At 35.0% G+C, this 18980-nt stretch overlaps 1 protein-coding gene across 1 annotated transcript; it reads right to left on the bottom strand.

Moving 5' to 3' along the window:
- Positions 1 to 34: 34 nt before the first annotated feature.
- LOC105054039 (NAC domain-containing protein 7-like) lies at positions 35 to 9554 on the bottom strand. Its single transcript, XM_073245863.1, has 4 exons — positions 8872 to 9554; positions 2433 to 2617; positions 2041 to 2316; positions 35 to 1014 (listed from the first exon to the last, which is right to left on the bottom strand). The coding sequence occupies exons 2-4, from the start codon at positions 2590 to 2592 to the stop codon at positions 443 to 445; spliced, it is 1008 nt and encodes a 335-aa protein (XP_073101964.1). The 5' UTR covers positions 2593 to 2617; positions 8872 to 9554; the 3' UTR covers positions 35 to 442.
- Between the last annotated feature and the right edge of the window lie 9426 nt (positions 9555 to 18980).

Raw genomic sequence — 18980 nt, 5'->3', positions numbered from 1 at the left:
GTTTCAATAAAAGAAAAAACCTGTTTGACCCAATTCCATTTCGATTAAAAAGTAAATAGAAATACATCGACAGATTCTGTCGACATTAATTTGTTGACAGCCTACATGGCTGCCCAACAATGGACTGCTTGATAAAGACCATTACATACAGGCTGTGCTGCCTGGAAGACACCTCCTCCTTGGAGTGCCGAGCCAGTTACCGAAACCCCCGGCTTTGCCATCCATCTATTACTTTATTAACAGCAGAATTCTCTGTCTAACTAGCTTGGGGATATTAACCAATATTACAAAGGTTGGATGCAACCCCAAATGCTACAATTTTTTTAATATTTTGTACAGAAACCTTCATTATCATAGCTTGTCCATTGGTTTAATGCTGTAAATTCCTACGATCAGTATGTATATATACGTATATATAGCTGCATCGCTATACATGCAGTCTTCACTTCCATAGATTGATTTGCCCACTGGAGGTGGATGTTGAAGCATATGCTATTGTGGCTTCTTGCTTGTCAGAAACATGAAAGCCTTGGGCTGAATTGGAGTAGTTCGGTTCTTTGGATACATGATCATCATGGCTAAGCTGAGATGCCACAAACTTATCGAGAACCCTCCAGTCAGTCACTTGCTCCACTGACTGATCAGTGCCTCCACTAGGGTTATAGAGTGAGATAATCTGAAGCTGGTGACCATGTTGTATTGGTTCTTCAGGCCTAATTGTAGATGACTGGAGAGCACATCCATGGTTGACATTATTGGGAAGCTTGGGGCTCTCTAGCTGAGGGAGCTGAAGGAATGAGTCGTTCGGCATGAGGTGGGGCAGATCTTGCTCCGGTTTGCAAGAATAGAGATGGTGATGGTAGGCCATGTCGGGATGCGGAGCTATCTGCTTCGGAGAATCTAGATCTGGCATGAAAGAGGACTGTTCATCATACCAACATGGCGACTCATGCTCGCTCGCTCCTCTTATAGCTGTTACTTTCTTCTTAAACACCCTGCAGACCACCCATCCCTCTTCCTGAAAAAAAAATGCAATAGAGTCGAGGAAGCTGCAGCTAATAGTCTCAAAGAAAAATATTCATTGGAAAGATTGGATTGCCGGTTTGGCTGGAGAAAAGTGCAGTCAGTGACATGCTCAAGGGACCCATCCATACAACAAAAGTTTTATGAAACATCTGGCTACTGATATTTACTAATTCTAACAAAAAAAAAGCTTTAAGATGATCTTATACACGAGTGATATTGCTTCCACAACGTGAATGTGTAACTGATAACGTTTGATTTGGTAGTCATACTTATTCCTCACAAAAGCATGTCAACATCCATTACTTTTTTAATTATCTGATTTTAAAAGTCCTAATATGTACTTCTCCGAAAAAAAAAAAAGAAGTCTAGTAGTATTTCATCTTTGTTTCGAACCCGATAATGTACGACTATAACAGCACCATATATTAGTTGATGTAGTAGTTGTTTTATAATGTTTGATCAAATAATGATCAATTATTTCTCACAAAAAAAATCATCAGTATTTATTATTTATTCCACTCTCTACTAAGAAAACTTGTTGCCTCCAATGATCTGTACTTTAACTGGCAAAGTGAATCCATCCTCTCTTTATGTTTCTTGCACAAACTTGATTATTGAATAATTATATTTCTTACATAAAGTTGATTATTAGATAACTTACAACAGTTGTCATATGTTTGTACTCATGAGGAGAACATCAAATAAAACTTTTAATTTTGGCAATAATACTTCCTGAGTTCATTAAACCTTGTTGATTAATTTGTAATTCTTTGCAAAGAAAATCAGGGCAGCAATACTATAAAAAAGATCTTCTGGACTATATTAGACTTAAGAAGTGTAAGAAATTGTTACGTATCGCATTCTATTCCAAAGAAAATATATCTTCCCTTTTAACATATTTTCCTCTTCAGATTATTAGTAAGAAAGGTAGGCAGCCCAAGAAAATGAATGTATTCACTATTTCCCAGCGTTCTATGTTCTGCATATATAAGCAATCAATATCAATATGTGAACTTGCCTGGGGAGTCCCATTTTCGTTTGTTTCAAGCCGATACTCATGCATGATCCAGTCTGACTTCTGACCATTTGGTGCTCGACCCTTATAAAAGACTAAGGTCTTCCTCATTCCAATCAAGTTGTTCTTTGAATATATTGGCTTGTCCCTTCCAGTTGCCTTCCAAAATCCAGCTGCCGTCGCCCTATTGGTGCGAGTTCCAGTTGGATACTTCTTATCTTTATGGCTAAAAAAGTACCACTCGTTCTGCTCTTCTGTCCCTATCTTACATTTCTCTGGTGAAATAAGCAAGGCAGGCAGTGCAAAGTTAAAACAAAAAATACATATATATGTAAAAAAAAAGAAAAATTATTATGGCATAACCAGCATTAGCCATCCATGAAATTTCTACCTTGAAGGTCCCACGGCTCAATCTTGTACAAATCAACATCTTTTATGACATCTAGGTCAATCCTTCTTGATGCTATCTTTTTTCTAAGATAGTAGTCCACAAGTTCTTCGTCAGTGGGGTGGAAACGAAATCCTGGGGGTACATTTGAAAACGTAGTCATGTTCTCTATGTGATGTAGTCGGTACCTGCGGATCATGTAAAATGGAAATATTTAAGCGAATTGAAATCCTCACTAGTGATGCAGGAAGAAGATCCCATAAGAATTTGATGTACAATGAAAGTTAAGGAGTATATAATATATGTTGCAATGCATGGTTATGACTTTAGCAGTAGGGGTCTAAAAAGTCTGATATCTAGTAAGAGATTTCATATGACAACAAAAAGAGCAAGAATAGCAATATTTATGTCATTAATTAAGCTTTCTAACAGCATCAACATTTTTTACTTAATAAAATAGTTAATATGTGATTAATTGGCATGCTTGTATGGTCTGTTGGATTTATGTTCTAGAAGTCAATTGTTGGCTGACACATTATGTATTTTCAGGGCCTAAATTTATACTTGTAATACTTTCATTATAAATAAAGGGCTTTTTCTTTCCAATCATGCTTATGTGTCTATGATTTATCCTAAAAATTAATAAAAATAATTTTTGTATATTCTTAAAGAGTTAAGAATTTAAGACATATATTAATTAATGGTTAATTTCTAAATGCTCCCGATCAAGAGATCATTACGGAGGACAGTGATCAATCCATTCGAGATCGGTGCACGGTTCACCTTCCTTATGGGCAGATGAGTCTTGGGTCTGCAGTGTAGAGACACTGGGATGAAGGTGCAGGTGGTTGTTAGAGAACAACTTGCACTCAGCGTGACCGACACAAGAACCACATAGATATCTACTCACTCATCAGTGGTATGAGTGGTCCTTTGACCTGCGGTGATATTGACTATTCGCAGTGAGGCTACTGAGTTTGACTGCACATTTCCTTGGTTTCTAGTCATTCGGATCCTTGCTGTGTATGTTGGCTTCAGTAGGTTCAGATTCACTGTTTGGAGTAGGATGCACTTAAATGAAATTTATTGACCTTGGTAGAAAAGGAGAAGTCCTATGTGATCTGTGAGATTGAGTTTAGAAAATCTTTGGCCAAAGCAAGTATGAATACTGAAAAAGAGTTTTCATGGGATTTACAAATGAACTCAAGTCGAGTCAATTTTATATAAGACTGATGATGGGGTTTGACGAGTTTTTCATGACCTTCGTCAAGTCGGGACTCACAATAAAAAGACTAAATTATACGTTAACGTACCTAAAGGTTCATATTTTTATTCTACTGGGTCGCCACTACATACTGCTAAATATTACTGATGGATTGTAAGACTCATCGGGTGTCATCTTGATGATCGATGGCCCTCGAAGGGTAGAATTAAAAATATTCCAATCCAGCGAAAAGAGTTTCGATGATATTGTAATAGAGATCATAATATATCTCACTACCAGATAGAATGAAACCTATGGGGTCACACATTAAGGGATTTAATCTCGAATTTGCCAATTGGACTTATGAAGTTCCAATTGGGTTAAGGTTTATTTGAAACTCTATTAGGTTTATGAGAATCATGCTAGCACATGGTTAAACCTAATTCTTCTCGGAACATTGATTTGATCAAGTCCATAGCCTTGAACCTAATCTAAATTCATTTGGGTTTAATTGGGCTCTTAATTATAAGTTTAAGAGGATTTAATTAAGTCAATTAGTTGGCATAATTATCCTAACATTATCTCCTTCATATTTCGTAATTATCTCTAAGTATGCATGTGGAATAGATAGAAGAATGGGTGGCGTAATTTTTTTTTTTGAAAATTATTGAGCGCCATATCCTAGAGAGGACCACCCTCTCTTATGTGTCATGGCGTGAAGGAGAGAGGGTGGGATCCATGCCCCATCTCTTATGACTGGGATCCCTTTATGGGGCGCAAAGAGTTGACGTCCCAACCACCTGACATATATTCCATGGATGGCTATTGTACATGCTTAAAAGGACTGATTAATTACCTTTTATATCTGATTTTATTTGGTATAAATCATATTTAAAAGGTAGAAGATTCTTATGAGATAAGGATCTACTTTTTTAAGATGACAGGGTTCCTAATATGTGTCAGGGCTTATGTCTATTTAAAGGGAGGTCTCTAAGATTTCTTATGATTGATTTTTCATCGAGAAAATCTTCTCTCTCTCCATCTCCATGCCTCCTCTCTCTCATATTCTTCCTTTCCATGCCCAAAGGTTGGGTGTTCTCTTTTCCTCACGTCTAGAAGGAGTTCTGAAGACTTAGAGATCAAGGATCGAGGAGAAGAAGAAGAAGGCTGCAGATCAAGGAGTTGATCTCTCAGTTAAGATCAAAAGAGTTGATCATAGTCCTCAAAGCCAAGGTTCTTTTTGAGAAGAAGAATCTTCTACGAGAAGAAAAGTTTGAGATTGATCCCGGTGGATACCCGTAGAGGCCGGACACATGTACGGCTCCATCTTCTATGAATCCAAAATCATCTGAAGTGGTGAATTTCTACCCGCGCAAAGGTAATGAGATATGATCTCATATTTTTCTTAAATTTCAGATTAATTATATGTGCTTTCTTTTGGGCTTAGATATGTTTAAATCTGGTATCTTACATGTGGGGTTAAAGGGTTTAACCCGATTTATTTTTCACTATATGTTTTCAAAATTTTAAAATCTACACATGCTGCCTACTCTGTTTTCTATCATGATCATTGTTAGTTCTTTTAACTTGGGTCCTGTGCTTCCATAGAAAAAGTACTCATAACATAATTCCTTTTAGGGGATGTTTGGATAGCAACCGGAATTAGAAAGGGAATGGAAATCGGAATGGCTTGGAATCGGAATCGAAATGGTCAAATCTCTCGAAGCATTTGGTTCGTGACCGGAATCGAAATCAGAATCGGAATTGAAATGAAAATTTGAATTCATAGAGGATAGTAGGGATTGAGTTCTATATAAATTGAACCATTCCCATTCCACTCTGGAATCGAAATCGAAATAGGACTCCTCCCAACCAAACGATTGAAATGGAAGTCATCCATTCCGATTCCGATTCTAGACCCCTGCTCTCTCCAATCAAATATCATCTTAATTTATGAACTTCATCATATATCTAAGAGTCCGCAAATGCATGCATATGATCTTGACCATGATTTTAACGTGCTTGACCTCCGGTTATTGCAATTGTATACTATTTAAAGGCTGAAACATATTTGACAATTCTGTGATGCATGTCCTAACTGAGAAAGGTTTTGAGAATGCCTATGATAAAAGAGACTTCATAACTCAAGTGGAAGTATACATACTACACTTGATGGCGATTTGTTGTGGATAAAAATGGAATGTCATTTACTTCAGAGGGTGAGGGTGCCAAAAAGCAGTTGGTTACTGAAATTTGTGTAAGAAAAAGTTCTGCTTAAGTGACAAGCAGGTTTCCTAATCATTCTCAAAAAGGGAAAAAAACACAGAAAATTAAGGACAAAAAGGGAAATTCATATATTATTGCATGAGAATTCATAGCTACTGAGGAGGCCTGTTATGATGCAGTGTACAAATATAAGCATATTATGTAATCTATAGTATTATATTCTAAAATGGACTATAGTAATTCTTTCAAGAATGAAATATGATTGAAATACTGATGACAAAAGTTAGACGGAATTAAATTATAGAAGCATGCTTCATAAAGTGAACACAATTTTATCATAACATGCAGAATAAAAACATATGATATTTTATTCTTCCTTCGATTTTGGGTTCAAACTTAGAATCTGCATAACACACCAGGTAACAACTCGCCAGGCTTCACTGAGTGACGAAACTTTCCATTCAAATTTAGCTAGCATAAATGACTAACTAGTCTATATATATACAATGAATTTAAATATACAGGAGAGAAGTATATGTTCTGATGGACCAATATGTTTAACAATTACAAAAAATGAGGATTTGTAAATTAGAATAATCATTAGCTATATGTTTCATATCAACATATGGTACTTGATATATACTTAGCAAAAAACTAAAATTTTCAATCATATGTGGTCTTGTCAACTAATGTGTAACCAATCTATTTCTCTAGAAAAATCTGCAGATTCATAAATTCATTCCAAATGTATAAGCATTTGTATCCAAATATGTGAGGATTCGTATATGCATGTATTTAGTCCTATATTAGCTATGCAATAGGTAAATTTTGGATATTTATACAAAACTAAGAAATCTAAATATATAACATCTTTTAACTAGTTTTTTTAGATGAGATTTCGAGTTATTATAAATAGTATTGCAGCAAACCTAGTTTATAACTATATATGTGGATTAGGAGATATTATAGTACAAGTCTTTTTGGATTGACTATGAGCTAATGATGGTATTTGAGATTAAATTTATGGTACTTATAATTGGACTTATATAGATTTGAACACTTAGCCATATAAATACTTATGCAGGACTAGAGAATCTAAATAATCCCTCTTTTTGGTGAGATTCTAAGTTGTTACAGAAAATATTTATGTAAATACAATATATGCGGGTAGAGAGTTACAAAAGCAAATGATGGTTTTTCGGTAGTTACAAGTGTGTGTGTGTGTGTATATATATATATATATATATATATTGGAAGCTTATTATATCACAAATGTTAAGTAAATTAATAAATCTATCCTATGCAAATGGAACAACTGTTATTTTTTTATTTTCTTTTTTTTACATCTTTTTTTTCTCTATTTCTATTTTTTTAACATTGAAAGAAATTAAACACTTCATGTTCCTTTTATCCATTGAATAAAGCATTTCAAGATTTGAGTGACCTTTAAGAATATTGACAACTGAAACTAAGAACTATGCGTGGGAATTGAATATTTTACTCCGCTATCTAGCCCAAAGTGCCTATTAAAAGTGAGAACAAATATAAGTACTAAATACAAGTAAGCCAGTTAAACATCTCCATCATTCTTAAAAATGATCTATCTAATCCTTTCACAAGAAAATAAGGTATATAGCTGGGCTATTATGCATGTTACTCATAAATTGCTTCACTAGGACAACATTGGATATAGTGCCTCTTTACTAACTATAGAGAAAAGAATCATATTACTTAAAAAGAATATTGCTAATTAGAGGGCTTCACACATTATGGGCTCCAAATATTTATTTACAAGATGATTTTATAATGATTATCAGATCGCTTTTTCTAATTATCCTCCTGTTGAGAGTAGATTTCATCCTCTTCTGCAAACTTGCTGGAGACTAATGCAATTATTACTATCTTTTGAGGTTTTACATATTTATAGAGAAACTAATAATGTTACTCACTGGATGGCATCATTCATAATGAACCATCTGAAATCTACTCTATGGACATTCTCAGCTAATCTTCCTATCTATTTTTTCATATTTTATTTTTTAACTCCTATGAATATATCTATTCTTGTTTAATTTAAATTATCTAATTTACCAAAAAAATCAATATTAGCTAATACTAGATATATTTCTAGAACTTCAGATTTTTCACCAAGAAAATGTATAGAAGCACCATATTTGATATATATTAAATACGGTAAAAGAAAATGTTGCTTTACAAATACAATGATTAAGCAAGTAACTCATAAGTGGCTAACAATTATGTGAGATAGAAACTTCTCATCTTACTCAATAAACTATGATGAAATACTACAACTAAGAAGGCATCATGGATGCATATCAACCCAAGTAATTATGTACTTGTCCCCATGAATGGTATATGACAATATATTTCTCTTTTTGTTCTTTTTTCTTCTCATTAATTATAGGCTTTTTCTGTACAGCCAGTGAACACAGATCGATGGAACTCTTCCACTGCTTCAAGGCACCAAACGTGCACAACTGTTAAACCTAACGTCTAACTTATTTTGTCTATATTGTTGTTTGAAATAGGAGACAACAAATAAATGAATATATTAAACTTCTACAAAAACAAAAAGGAAAAGACAAGAAAATTCGTCTCGCTCATCATATAAGACCTCAATAGTTCATAGATGGAAACTAAATGTGTTATATGTACCCGTTTAGTATGAAGGCTTGCGTTGTTTTAGCAATACTTCCTTTCCTTCTAGGCTCCGTAGATCTCTCATGTTCTTTGGATATATTTTAAGCTTCATCTTTACAAACAAAAGCAAAACATGAAGATTTACATGCCTATCCCCTGAACTATCTTAGATAAGATCCGATAACAACATGAGCATGAAACAAACCATACCATCACTAGGCTTAGATTAGGATAGTTCTCGTCGATCTCTTCATACATTAAACCAAAGAGACAAATTAAACAAAAAGAAACACAAACCATATCATAGTCATACATCTAACAGAGAGAGAGAGAGAGAGAGAGAGAGCTCACTGTCAAAAGAAGCTGAGAAACAACGTTGATGCAAAAAGAAACTCCACTCAGTGGAGCCTCTGTTGCTGGTATGTGCAATGCGGACGTCGTGAGGTTGGGCAACGCTCGATCATCCGAGTCAGCTCAAAAGAGGTGGAAACTGGAGAAAGCTTTTGCTGTTCCTCCTTTTGTCGTCTCGCGTGACACAAACCCTCGGGATTTGAGCTGCCGTACGTCCTCGTCCTCCCTCCCGCCCCTTTTATTAACCTTTTCCGAGGCCCCGCGAACGATGAGATCCGAATGCCACCACCCCCCAAGAGACAGAGAAAAACAAACTCTAAAGACCGCGCGAGGAGTACACAGGAGAGGCTGAGGAATAGGGCAAAGCAAGAGCTGCTTCGGCGTTAAATAACCCCACCCCAAAGTCCAGAGATAATAGATGCAAATATATTTAATAGGTCTCTCGTTCTCTTTTTTTCTTGCTCGTTAGCTTTCTCTATCAGCGGAGCTACTGAGAGATCCGGTGGAAAGGATGGATGGATTGCGGGAAAAGGCTCCAATTCCGGGAGGAATGGCGGGAGGGCCGGAAAGAGAAATAGAAAGAGCCCTTTCCTTCCCTTTCCTTTGGCCCCGCTTGGCCGCAACCGCCACCACCTCCACCCTCTACGGATAGCGACCAGATCGATCACAATATCCGTTTCCTTCCTCCTGTCCCAAGCCAAACAGCAAGGAAAAGAGATTAGAGATCAATAGCAACATAACGGAGCACAGATAACGGGATACCACCTTTATTAAAAAGGCCGTGACAAGAGTATCCAGAAGACCGAGCTCTCTCTCTCTCTCCCTCCCTCCCTCCCTCCCTCCCTTCCACCACCCAGGGCGAAAGGCATCAAGAAACTATAACAAGGGAAATAAATAAACCCACAGTATGACACAGGCCAAGGTGACGTAATAGATCGAACAGCAAGCCTCTCTATGATCTGCTGCTGCTTCTTCTTCCAAGTTTGCAACTGTTTGTGAGGTTGCGACCACTGCTGTTAGTAATGGAAGTAACGTGGTGGTGCTGTGAGGGCATTATGGGAACTCAAAGGAACCAGTGGCTGGGGGGACCAATTTGCCTCTCTGTGGTTGGTTGGCTGGCTCTTAACAATGAGTATTCCTCTCCTTTTCTCTCTGCCCCTTCCCTTCCACATCTTCACTTTGCCGTGGGTCGCTTTCCTCAGGCGGGGCCCCTCAACCGCCCTAAGCATTCCGATGGAGACTCTTCTCCAAATGGAAATCAAATCAAACGATCCATGGAAGCAGAAGCCCGGCAAATAAACCTCGAGTCCGGACTCGGTTCCAAAGGGAAAGCGGGGCGGGTGTGGGGCCGGAATGATGCACGCAGCGTCAGTACGTGGCGGCTCTCGGTCCGGCGTGGGCTCGACCCGATCATTAGGTTCGCAATTTGGGTGCTGGCCGGCTGTCCGGTGGGGCCCAGCTCCCTCCTTCCCTTTCGGGACGGACGGTCGGCACGTGCCCCAAACCGGGGTGACCGTTTTCTTTTATCTCGGGCCGTTGTTGGTTGCGACGCCGTTGCCCGTGGAGACAGAATTCAGTAAAATACTCGTAATATTTTTATATTTATATTATATTGTTATGTATACCTTCTGGGAGATATAAGTAATCTTGGAGGTACGTATTTTAAATAGGTATATCTTTGGTGGAAAAGTGAAGCAAAAGAATCACACGTGATACATCAGTCATCTCGATGGGGTGGCCAGCATCAGCTGCGTGAGGGCTCCCACCAAGCCTGGTAAGCAAAATTGCCTAAATCTGAAGGCTTTCCTTTTATATCATGAAATTATTAGTGTTGTTTTGCTATTTATGACTACCTGTGCCTTTATCTTCTTGTTCTTTTGGTAATCTTCTTATTCGAACTGCTGGCTTTTGCCAAAGAGGTTAACCTCGACTTGATCAGTGTAGTTCGAGCCAGAAATTTGGCCTGATGTTGGGTTATAACCTTTCAGAAGATTTTAGTAATATTTGAGAAGAGCTGACCTAGTGCTGAAAGAGTGATGTAGTAGGTTAGTAGGACAAACCTTATATCATATCACTAAGACTGCATAAGCACTCTTGAACAATTAGATTTGGTTCTCATGCAAAAAAATTAATCCAACCAAAGTTGACCCTTCATTAGAGATTCATAAGGATGCACATGAGTCTGACTCATCAACATAGTCCTAAAGGTTAAAAAGCTCAATCACAACCTCAACTTAAATGATGACGTTGTTTGGACTGCATATCATAGGAATTTAAAAATACACTACTTATTTTTACTTTGATTAGCTCAAACTTTGAGTTTTCAAGTAATCTTCAACTTGCATGTTAAGCCAAAAATATTCTATAAAGATTTTCCTCTTCTTATTTTATGCCAGTTGACCGGCAGGGCCATAATATAGCTTTTGTTGACCTATTTTATATACAAGATACAAAAATTGCTGACTAATACACAATGTACTAAGTAAATCCTTCAAATAAAATTATATATATATAAAAAAATGTATACAATGGCAAGGAAAAAAAAAAAGATAATTTTTTTAATATAAAACTAGATAGTGATTTAGATAGGTTAATCAAATATTATATTGGGGGCAAATATAGCCAATTGGGTTCATCTTAGTTAATTAGCATCCTTCTCCATACCGGAGAGGCTCTTGATTTGGATCTAGATTATGGCTTCTCCATTGTGTCTCTCAAATATAAGAGAAATAGAAATAGTTCCAAGAAAAATAAAACATTAGAACCATATAGATTGATTTGAATTAAAAAGATATAGTGAATGTATTTAAGAATGATTTTTATACTATTAGACTACTTATCAGACATCCAGATAATTTATGATACATGTAGTTGCCATTGGGTTGACTTGACACCTAGAGGTTGATTATTTGTTTAGGAAGATAAATATAAAATTTTAGCTTCATAGTGCTGTGGAACTTCAATTAAAATAAAGATGGTTGGTGACAGAATTGTTGAAAGACAACAAACATGTCAACTAAAAGATGAAGTAACTAACTAAATAAGGCAAAGGTTACTTTATACATCACAATCAGTAGAAAACAATATTGATTGAATACATGAACAATGATTTTAATAAACATGCACGCAGCTAATTTTAGGTTTTAGCTCTGATAATTATAATATTATAACTAAGGAGATTTTATATAATATGAGCTGTATGTATTTCACACAGCCTATGTCTTTACCATTTTAGGCAATAAAAGCTAGTCATATAGATTTTCTACTGAAGATACAATTTATGGATATAAGATATGCAAATAGAATTAATGGTGGTGGAATAAGTTTCAATTTTCATTCAATTTTCAAAAAAAAATAAAAAAAAGAGTTTCAGTTTAGATAGAACATTTAGATACATAGCTTGATGTTGTGATAAAGCCAGTCCAAATCTAAAGCAGAGTTGGCGATATGCAAGATACTACAAATACTATAATTAGTTTTACATTCGAAACTCAAATATGATAAACAATTTAAGTGGGATGTAACATGGCTTGAACATAGATCTATGTACACCAAATCTTTACATTTGAAAAATCTCTTATTAATATTTTGAGATGAACACCTTTCAACTAATTAACACCAACAAATTCATCCTTAGTTCGACTGGATACATCTTAGATAAACCCACATAATAAGAAATATCTGAAAACTATCTTACAAGTAGCTCTACAAGCTGGGGTTTGATATTATCTTCGGAGACAGAGTTATAAACTTCGCTGGTGAGCTCTTTTGACAATTAATAAATTTTAAAAATTCAAACCCTAATTTTTTGAAATTACTTGCTAGAGCTTGCCATGCTTAAGCATTCCTTACATAATAATTGATAGTGTGGTAAAGGTAGGCCGAGCTTCATCACTGAATGGGTGTAAAAAAAGTGGTCCCATAACTTCGGCAAAAATAAAACAAACATGTAGGGCGTGACATTTGGTGGTTAAGTGAAAAGATGGCACAAAGGGGCATGAAGTTACCATGTCCATGTCCTTTTGCTAATTAACCATATGGTAGGCCCTTGTCGGTCCGCCCCACAATCATTGTCGACGTAATCCCATGATAGCCTTCCATCTGCCACGTGTCATCCTCTCTCTGGAGCTGACGTGGCGCCATCTTGTGGCTGCATTCGGGGGCACGCAGCCTATGGGGAATGGGATGCGGCCTCCGCAATACTCCTCGGGACCCACCAACCACCTTCCCTCCTCTACCATTATGCTTTTCTCCGCTCTACGGTCTACCGCGTTTCCCATAGATCTTTACAGATCTTTGAGGGCCCCACGTGTAGCTTTCTTCCTGGGTATACTTCCCAACTATATCCCGCAAAATCTTCCAGACCGAAACTTCCAAAGGACACAAGACAGCCTTTATCAAACACGAGACTATTTTTCATCCTTTTCATTAGATCTTTGCAATTTAATTGGCAACAAAAGACAATTGATGATTCCAATTAGAAAAAAATAAAGACAGTTGATGATAGCTTAGATTGGAGAGTATGATCTTGATTCTCTTTTAGTTTTTAAGCATCGTAATTTTAGTTTTAACTAGGAAGACTAGCCACACTTGAGTTAGTAATTAAACTGGATATTCTGTCTCCAAACAATTAGCTAGCTCTTTGTGAAGCCAGCTCAATTTTCTCCCATTGGAGTTCTATCCAGAGGAAAGTGATGTATGAATGCAATTCTATGTGTGGGCATATAGGATGTTTTTGAAAGGGAAACAAGATGGTAAATCCAAGGTTCACGTTTCCCTTCATGCATATCCATGGCATAAGCCTGCAGAAGTGACAGGGCTCAGGGGCTTGGGAGAGATTCCTCTTTGTTGTGCAAGTGTCAGACTTTGATCTTAAGTTAGTTGTATACGTGAGGCTGGCATGTGAAATGTTATTGTTTGATAGGATTACAGTTATCCATCAGAAATTCCTTATATCATTTACATGCAGCAAAGTTTTGGTGCAGTATTTCAACAGTTTATGCCAACAAAAAAATTAATGCAATTAACTCTCAACAATCTATCAACTCCCTGATCTTGATTGATTAAAAGGATTTCAACCAATTACAATATTGATCTCAACCAATCACAGGATTCTCCTTTCTGCTGACACAGTCATAAAAATCAAACTCGCTAAGTAGGTTTTCCTTATTAATAGGCCTGTAGTTAATTCAATTGTCTAACAAATGTTGTTTTGCTTGCTGAAACTACTATCATCTATATATGCATGCTAGGTAGTAGTTTTAACTATTAAGTAATTAGTCCCAAACGCTTGCCACCCATGGCGTGCCGGCTAACATGAATGCTTTTAATTGGCAAGCTTCCTTCTCAAAGGGAACACTAAACAAATTATTAATCCAATGAAGCAAAGTACCATGTATGCGATTAAACTATTCTTAGAGGTGAGTAGTTGCCACCACCATAAGTTTGAGTCAGAAAATGATGTCAATACCTTGCCATTATCGGCTGTTATAATGTTTCAACGCCTAGATTCTTCCCTCAAGAGGTAGTATCTTATCTTGAACCAGTCCACAATATATTCAAGTCTCAATGGAGCCATCAATTTCTTTTACAATAGATTTTCTTGCATAGGCTCATGATGAACATCCGATCCCTATCAGAAGACTTATAAGGAACAAAGTGGAGTAGATTTCTATACAACTCTCTACAATGGATAGGACTTTCAAGCTGTTCCCTCTTTTATTCAATCAATTGGGACCAGCAAGGCTTCAACCTGAAGACCAGAAACAGTCAACTCCTCTCTGACCCTTGAGTCCTCGTGTACCTAAAGCACTACTACTCCAGCTTAATGGGTTCATAATAGCGTTTTAATGTGTTGATTGTTGCTACTTTGAGCAGTGTGAAAGGTGAGGGGGTTGTGAAATATATGAAATCTCACCTAAATATAATAATGAGATAGGGTATGATTGAGTTTGGTTTATATGTCCCTTTCAAAATAGTTGTGCCTATTATAGCAATGGAGTATAGTTAAACACCACGATAAAGGAGAACAAGGAGTGGGATATGAAATGATTAAGATCATCTACTCATAAGGAATATCCACACATACCTCCCTCCATTTATTAAAAGAGATATTATTGGCTCATGGTAATGAAGCATCACAAAATTTGCAGTAATCTATGCATACAGTAAGGCTTTAGTAAGATGTATCACATGTTTGTAGTACCATTCGAAATGAATCCAACATGATTAATTTCTTGATGCTAAGGAGCATGCTTCGGTGTGGATCCAATAGAGTGGGTCTCGGTCAACTTGGTATTTCTAAGTATCAAGTCTAATAATCAAAGGACTAGTCCTTCAATTTTGTCTTCATGTTTAATAAACTTATTCACTACGATCTCACCATAATATGCGACCTCCAAAAGATAAAAATAATGTAAATTGAGTAAAAATTAAAACAAGAAGACAGACATTTGATGGCGAGCAATTTTAATTTAACACTGTTACTTCTTTAGTGCGATTCCTACCTTAGAAGGGAAGCACATAAGATGCCAATATAAAGATTAGTGTTACAAATTTCCTTGAAAATAGGATGGTTTACAAAAATACAATGCAAGCCAGGTTCTTGATCTTTCCCTTTATTGATGGAGAGTATTATACAATTTTTCTGCAAAATAAATGTTTAGCTAGACTTAAATAATATCTGCTTCAAGACTCTCTTTCAATAAAATATCCTTCGAAATGAAAAGCCAGGTATTATACAATGTTACCTAACTTAAGTTTTGTAATTGATAAAGCTATGGTAGACTTCGAGTTGTATTTCAAACTCAGCATTAATTGCTACCTCTTTATGGCAGCTTGAGCAATGATAGCTCATAGTGAAGACAATGTAATTGTTTGGGATAACATATCGCGTTTGGTTAGTCATTAAATTTTTTTTTTATTTTTTAATTTTTAAAAAATAAAAATTAAAAAATAATATTTAATAATATTATGAAAAATAAAAGGCAAAAATCAAAATAATTATTTTACATGTAAAGCAAAAATTTTTTATTTTTCAAAACTTGCTTTTCTACTTTTTTTGCTTCCCCACGTCTAAAATGCCAAACCAAAAAATAAAGAGTCCGAACCATTCTTCCTCATCGAGCTCTTCACCTCTCCACCTCCTTCTCTCTTCCTTCTCAAATCTTTTTTTCTTATCGAGCTCTTCACCTGCCGTCTTCAAATGTTACTTTTTGTTTTATAGCAACGTAGTTATCAAACATATTTTTTATTTTTTTTTATTTTTATTCAATAATAAAAATCAAAAAAAATAAAAAATATTTTTTTAAAAATCAAAAATCAAAAACTATAACTAAACGCGTTCTAAATAATTTTGAATATAGCAATTTTTTAAGTACGAAGGTAGACCAACTTAGAGCACGAGCCAGTACATAAATCAGATGAAGAGGGAGGGATAAAAGAGAATGCAGGTAGTCACATAAGTGATTTTTTTTTATTTTTTTACTTCCTAATTAATTGCAATTGAACTTGCTCTGGTCTTCAAAAGTAGGGTATTGAAAAACAATATTTTCATGTTATTGGCTTTTAACTACCTAGGTCTTGCATCGTTGAAAATTACTTTCTTTTTTTTTAGCTAAAAATTGCATAAATTTTCACCCCAACAGCCTCATGATGCCAAAAATGCTCTCTTCATAACCTGAAAATTTAATGTATTGTTTTCTTCTGTATCAATTTTTTCTCATAAATGAGATTATAATATTGACTTGCTCATTTGGTCTCGCATATTAATGCATATGTGATATGTACAAACAACCAAGAACCGTAGAACATGATATCTCTTAATTCCAACTCCGGACACAATTCTAGTGATTGTTTCATGTACTCAACCAATGGTGCCTTTTCAAGCTAGCCTCTGCACATGTAAATTTAATATATGACAATTTTAATATAGCCTTCCAAATAAAAATATTATATTTCACAAAATTTGATACAAGATATTCCATAGGTTATTCATGTTGAACTCCCTACTCAGTAATGAGTCAAAAATTAGCACTCTACCGAATGTTCCCGTAGAATTCTTTTGCCATCATGCCATTATCAGCATTAAGTTTAAATTAGAGCATGAATACATCATAGCGTCGGTTCATAAACAAATCATCATACTTCCTCTTAACTGAACCTATAGTTGAAGTTATGCAATACATTTTTCTTTTTTGGTAAATTAGATAAATTAAATCATTCAAACATAAATATATCTCTAGAAATTATAAAATAAAATATTTAAAAATTGAGCAGGAAGATCTAAAGTGGAGATCAGTTATGCTTTCAAGTAACCCAAAAGAAAGAAAAGAAAAACGAAAAAACTTGTTGGCCAGTGATGGACCATTCCTGAAGTTAATTCGTTTCATTAATATAACCTTGGACAATACAATTTCCTGCCAAAAAATTTAGGAAAGAGACAAAGAAAAGTCCTGCCCAGAAATGGTACCTGTATGCAATCCTCTCCAATGTCAGACCATTTAAGAGCCCATGGTCTGGGCCCAAAGTGGGTTGCTTCACACCATTTGAAGCCTTCATCCGTCCATATGGGCCAAGCCTCTGGGCCAACACTGTGATGGAAAGAAACTCCTGTCACTTAAGGATAGCAACAAAATTCAAACCCATGGATATCCAATCCGACTCGATCCGATTGGATCAGATAGTCAACATGTTGACTGGATTTAGATCAGATTTGGATAAAATCTGAATGTTTAATTTTGGATTCGGATCGAGACTGGATAGTTATGCACCCAACCCGATATTCGATTCGAATCCGATCCAAACTATTTTAATATTTTAATATATATATATATATATATATATATATATATATATATATATATATATATATATATATTATCGATTATCACCTACTAGTTACTAAATTCTAACTTATTCAAAAAAAATATTTTAATCAAATAAAAATTAAAAAATATTCATGCAATCACAAGATATACCAACATGATTATTATTTTTTGTATATTTTAAATTTGAATTTGAATTTCAAACATCGATTATTGATAACAGGTTTAATTATTGTTTAGGTCTTTTTAGAACTTGAAATTTAGATGTATTTTTTTTTAAATTATGTTTATATTTTTATTTACTTCAGAGATGTTGGAACTAAGTATTGTTGTTGATTGTCTTGATCCATTAAATTTATATTATATTTAAATTTTATTAAAATTGAATATGAAACTAAGTATTGTTGAACAAGTGTCATTGAATTTTATTTGCTTAAGGCAGTTTAAATTTTATTTTTATTAAACATAAAACTAAGTGTTATTTAATTTTATTTGTTTAATGCATGTATGATTTGTGGAATGACAGTATGATTTTAAAATTGATAGAAATGAAAAAAAAATACTCAATATGACTCAAAAAGGTTCGGACTGAGTAAATCCGAATTACCTGATATCTGATTAAGATGGATTTGGGCAAAAAAAAATTCAGTTCCAATAGTGTTTGAGCCGGGTTTGGGTAGATTATTGGATATTTAGGTTTAGATTTGGGTAGTTAAAAATCCATCCCAAACCTGTCCAATGCCATCTCTACTGTCAGCCTCACAAACCTACCATTAGATCGCAAAACAAAAATTCTTAGTGCAGCATGGACGGTATAAAAAATCCGACGTGAAATGTACTACTTTGTCTAATCGGTTCATATAATCATCATTTTTTAATACACATTTAATATCTGTAGATTGATTTTTTCATTTAAAAATTTTACATGATGAAAATATTTTTTTTTTTAAAAAAAATTATGACATCTTGTAGCGTAATATAGTCCAAAATACCGTAACGTGGCCTAAGATATCATGAGAGAGATATTTTTGTTTAATTATTTTTTAAAATATATTTGTTTCCTACAGGTTGATTTGTTTTAAAAAATTTTAAATGGTCAAAAAATATAAAATATTATAATATTTTTAAAAAAATATTTTATTATATAAAATTTTTAAATAAAAAAATATATAAATATTAAATATGTATTAAAAAATAATATTTATAAATCAACCGAATGTGGTGGTACATCTATGCCGCCTGCAGTGCACAAAGAGCTTTGCGACCGCAAAATATTAGCTTCGA

The sequence above is a fragment of the Elaeis guineensis genome, chromosome 11 (assembly GCF_000442705.2).
Source record: "Elaeis guineensis isolate ETL-2024a chromosome 11, EG11, whole genome shotgun sequence".
Taxonomy (NCBI): domain Eukaryota; kingdom Viridiplantae; phylum Streptophyta; class Magnoliopsida; order Arecales; family Arecaceae; genus Elaeis; species Elaeis guineensis.
The sequence above is the reverse complement of the archived record's forward strand: the minus strand, read 5'-3'. Positions and strand labels throughout refer to the sequence as shown.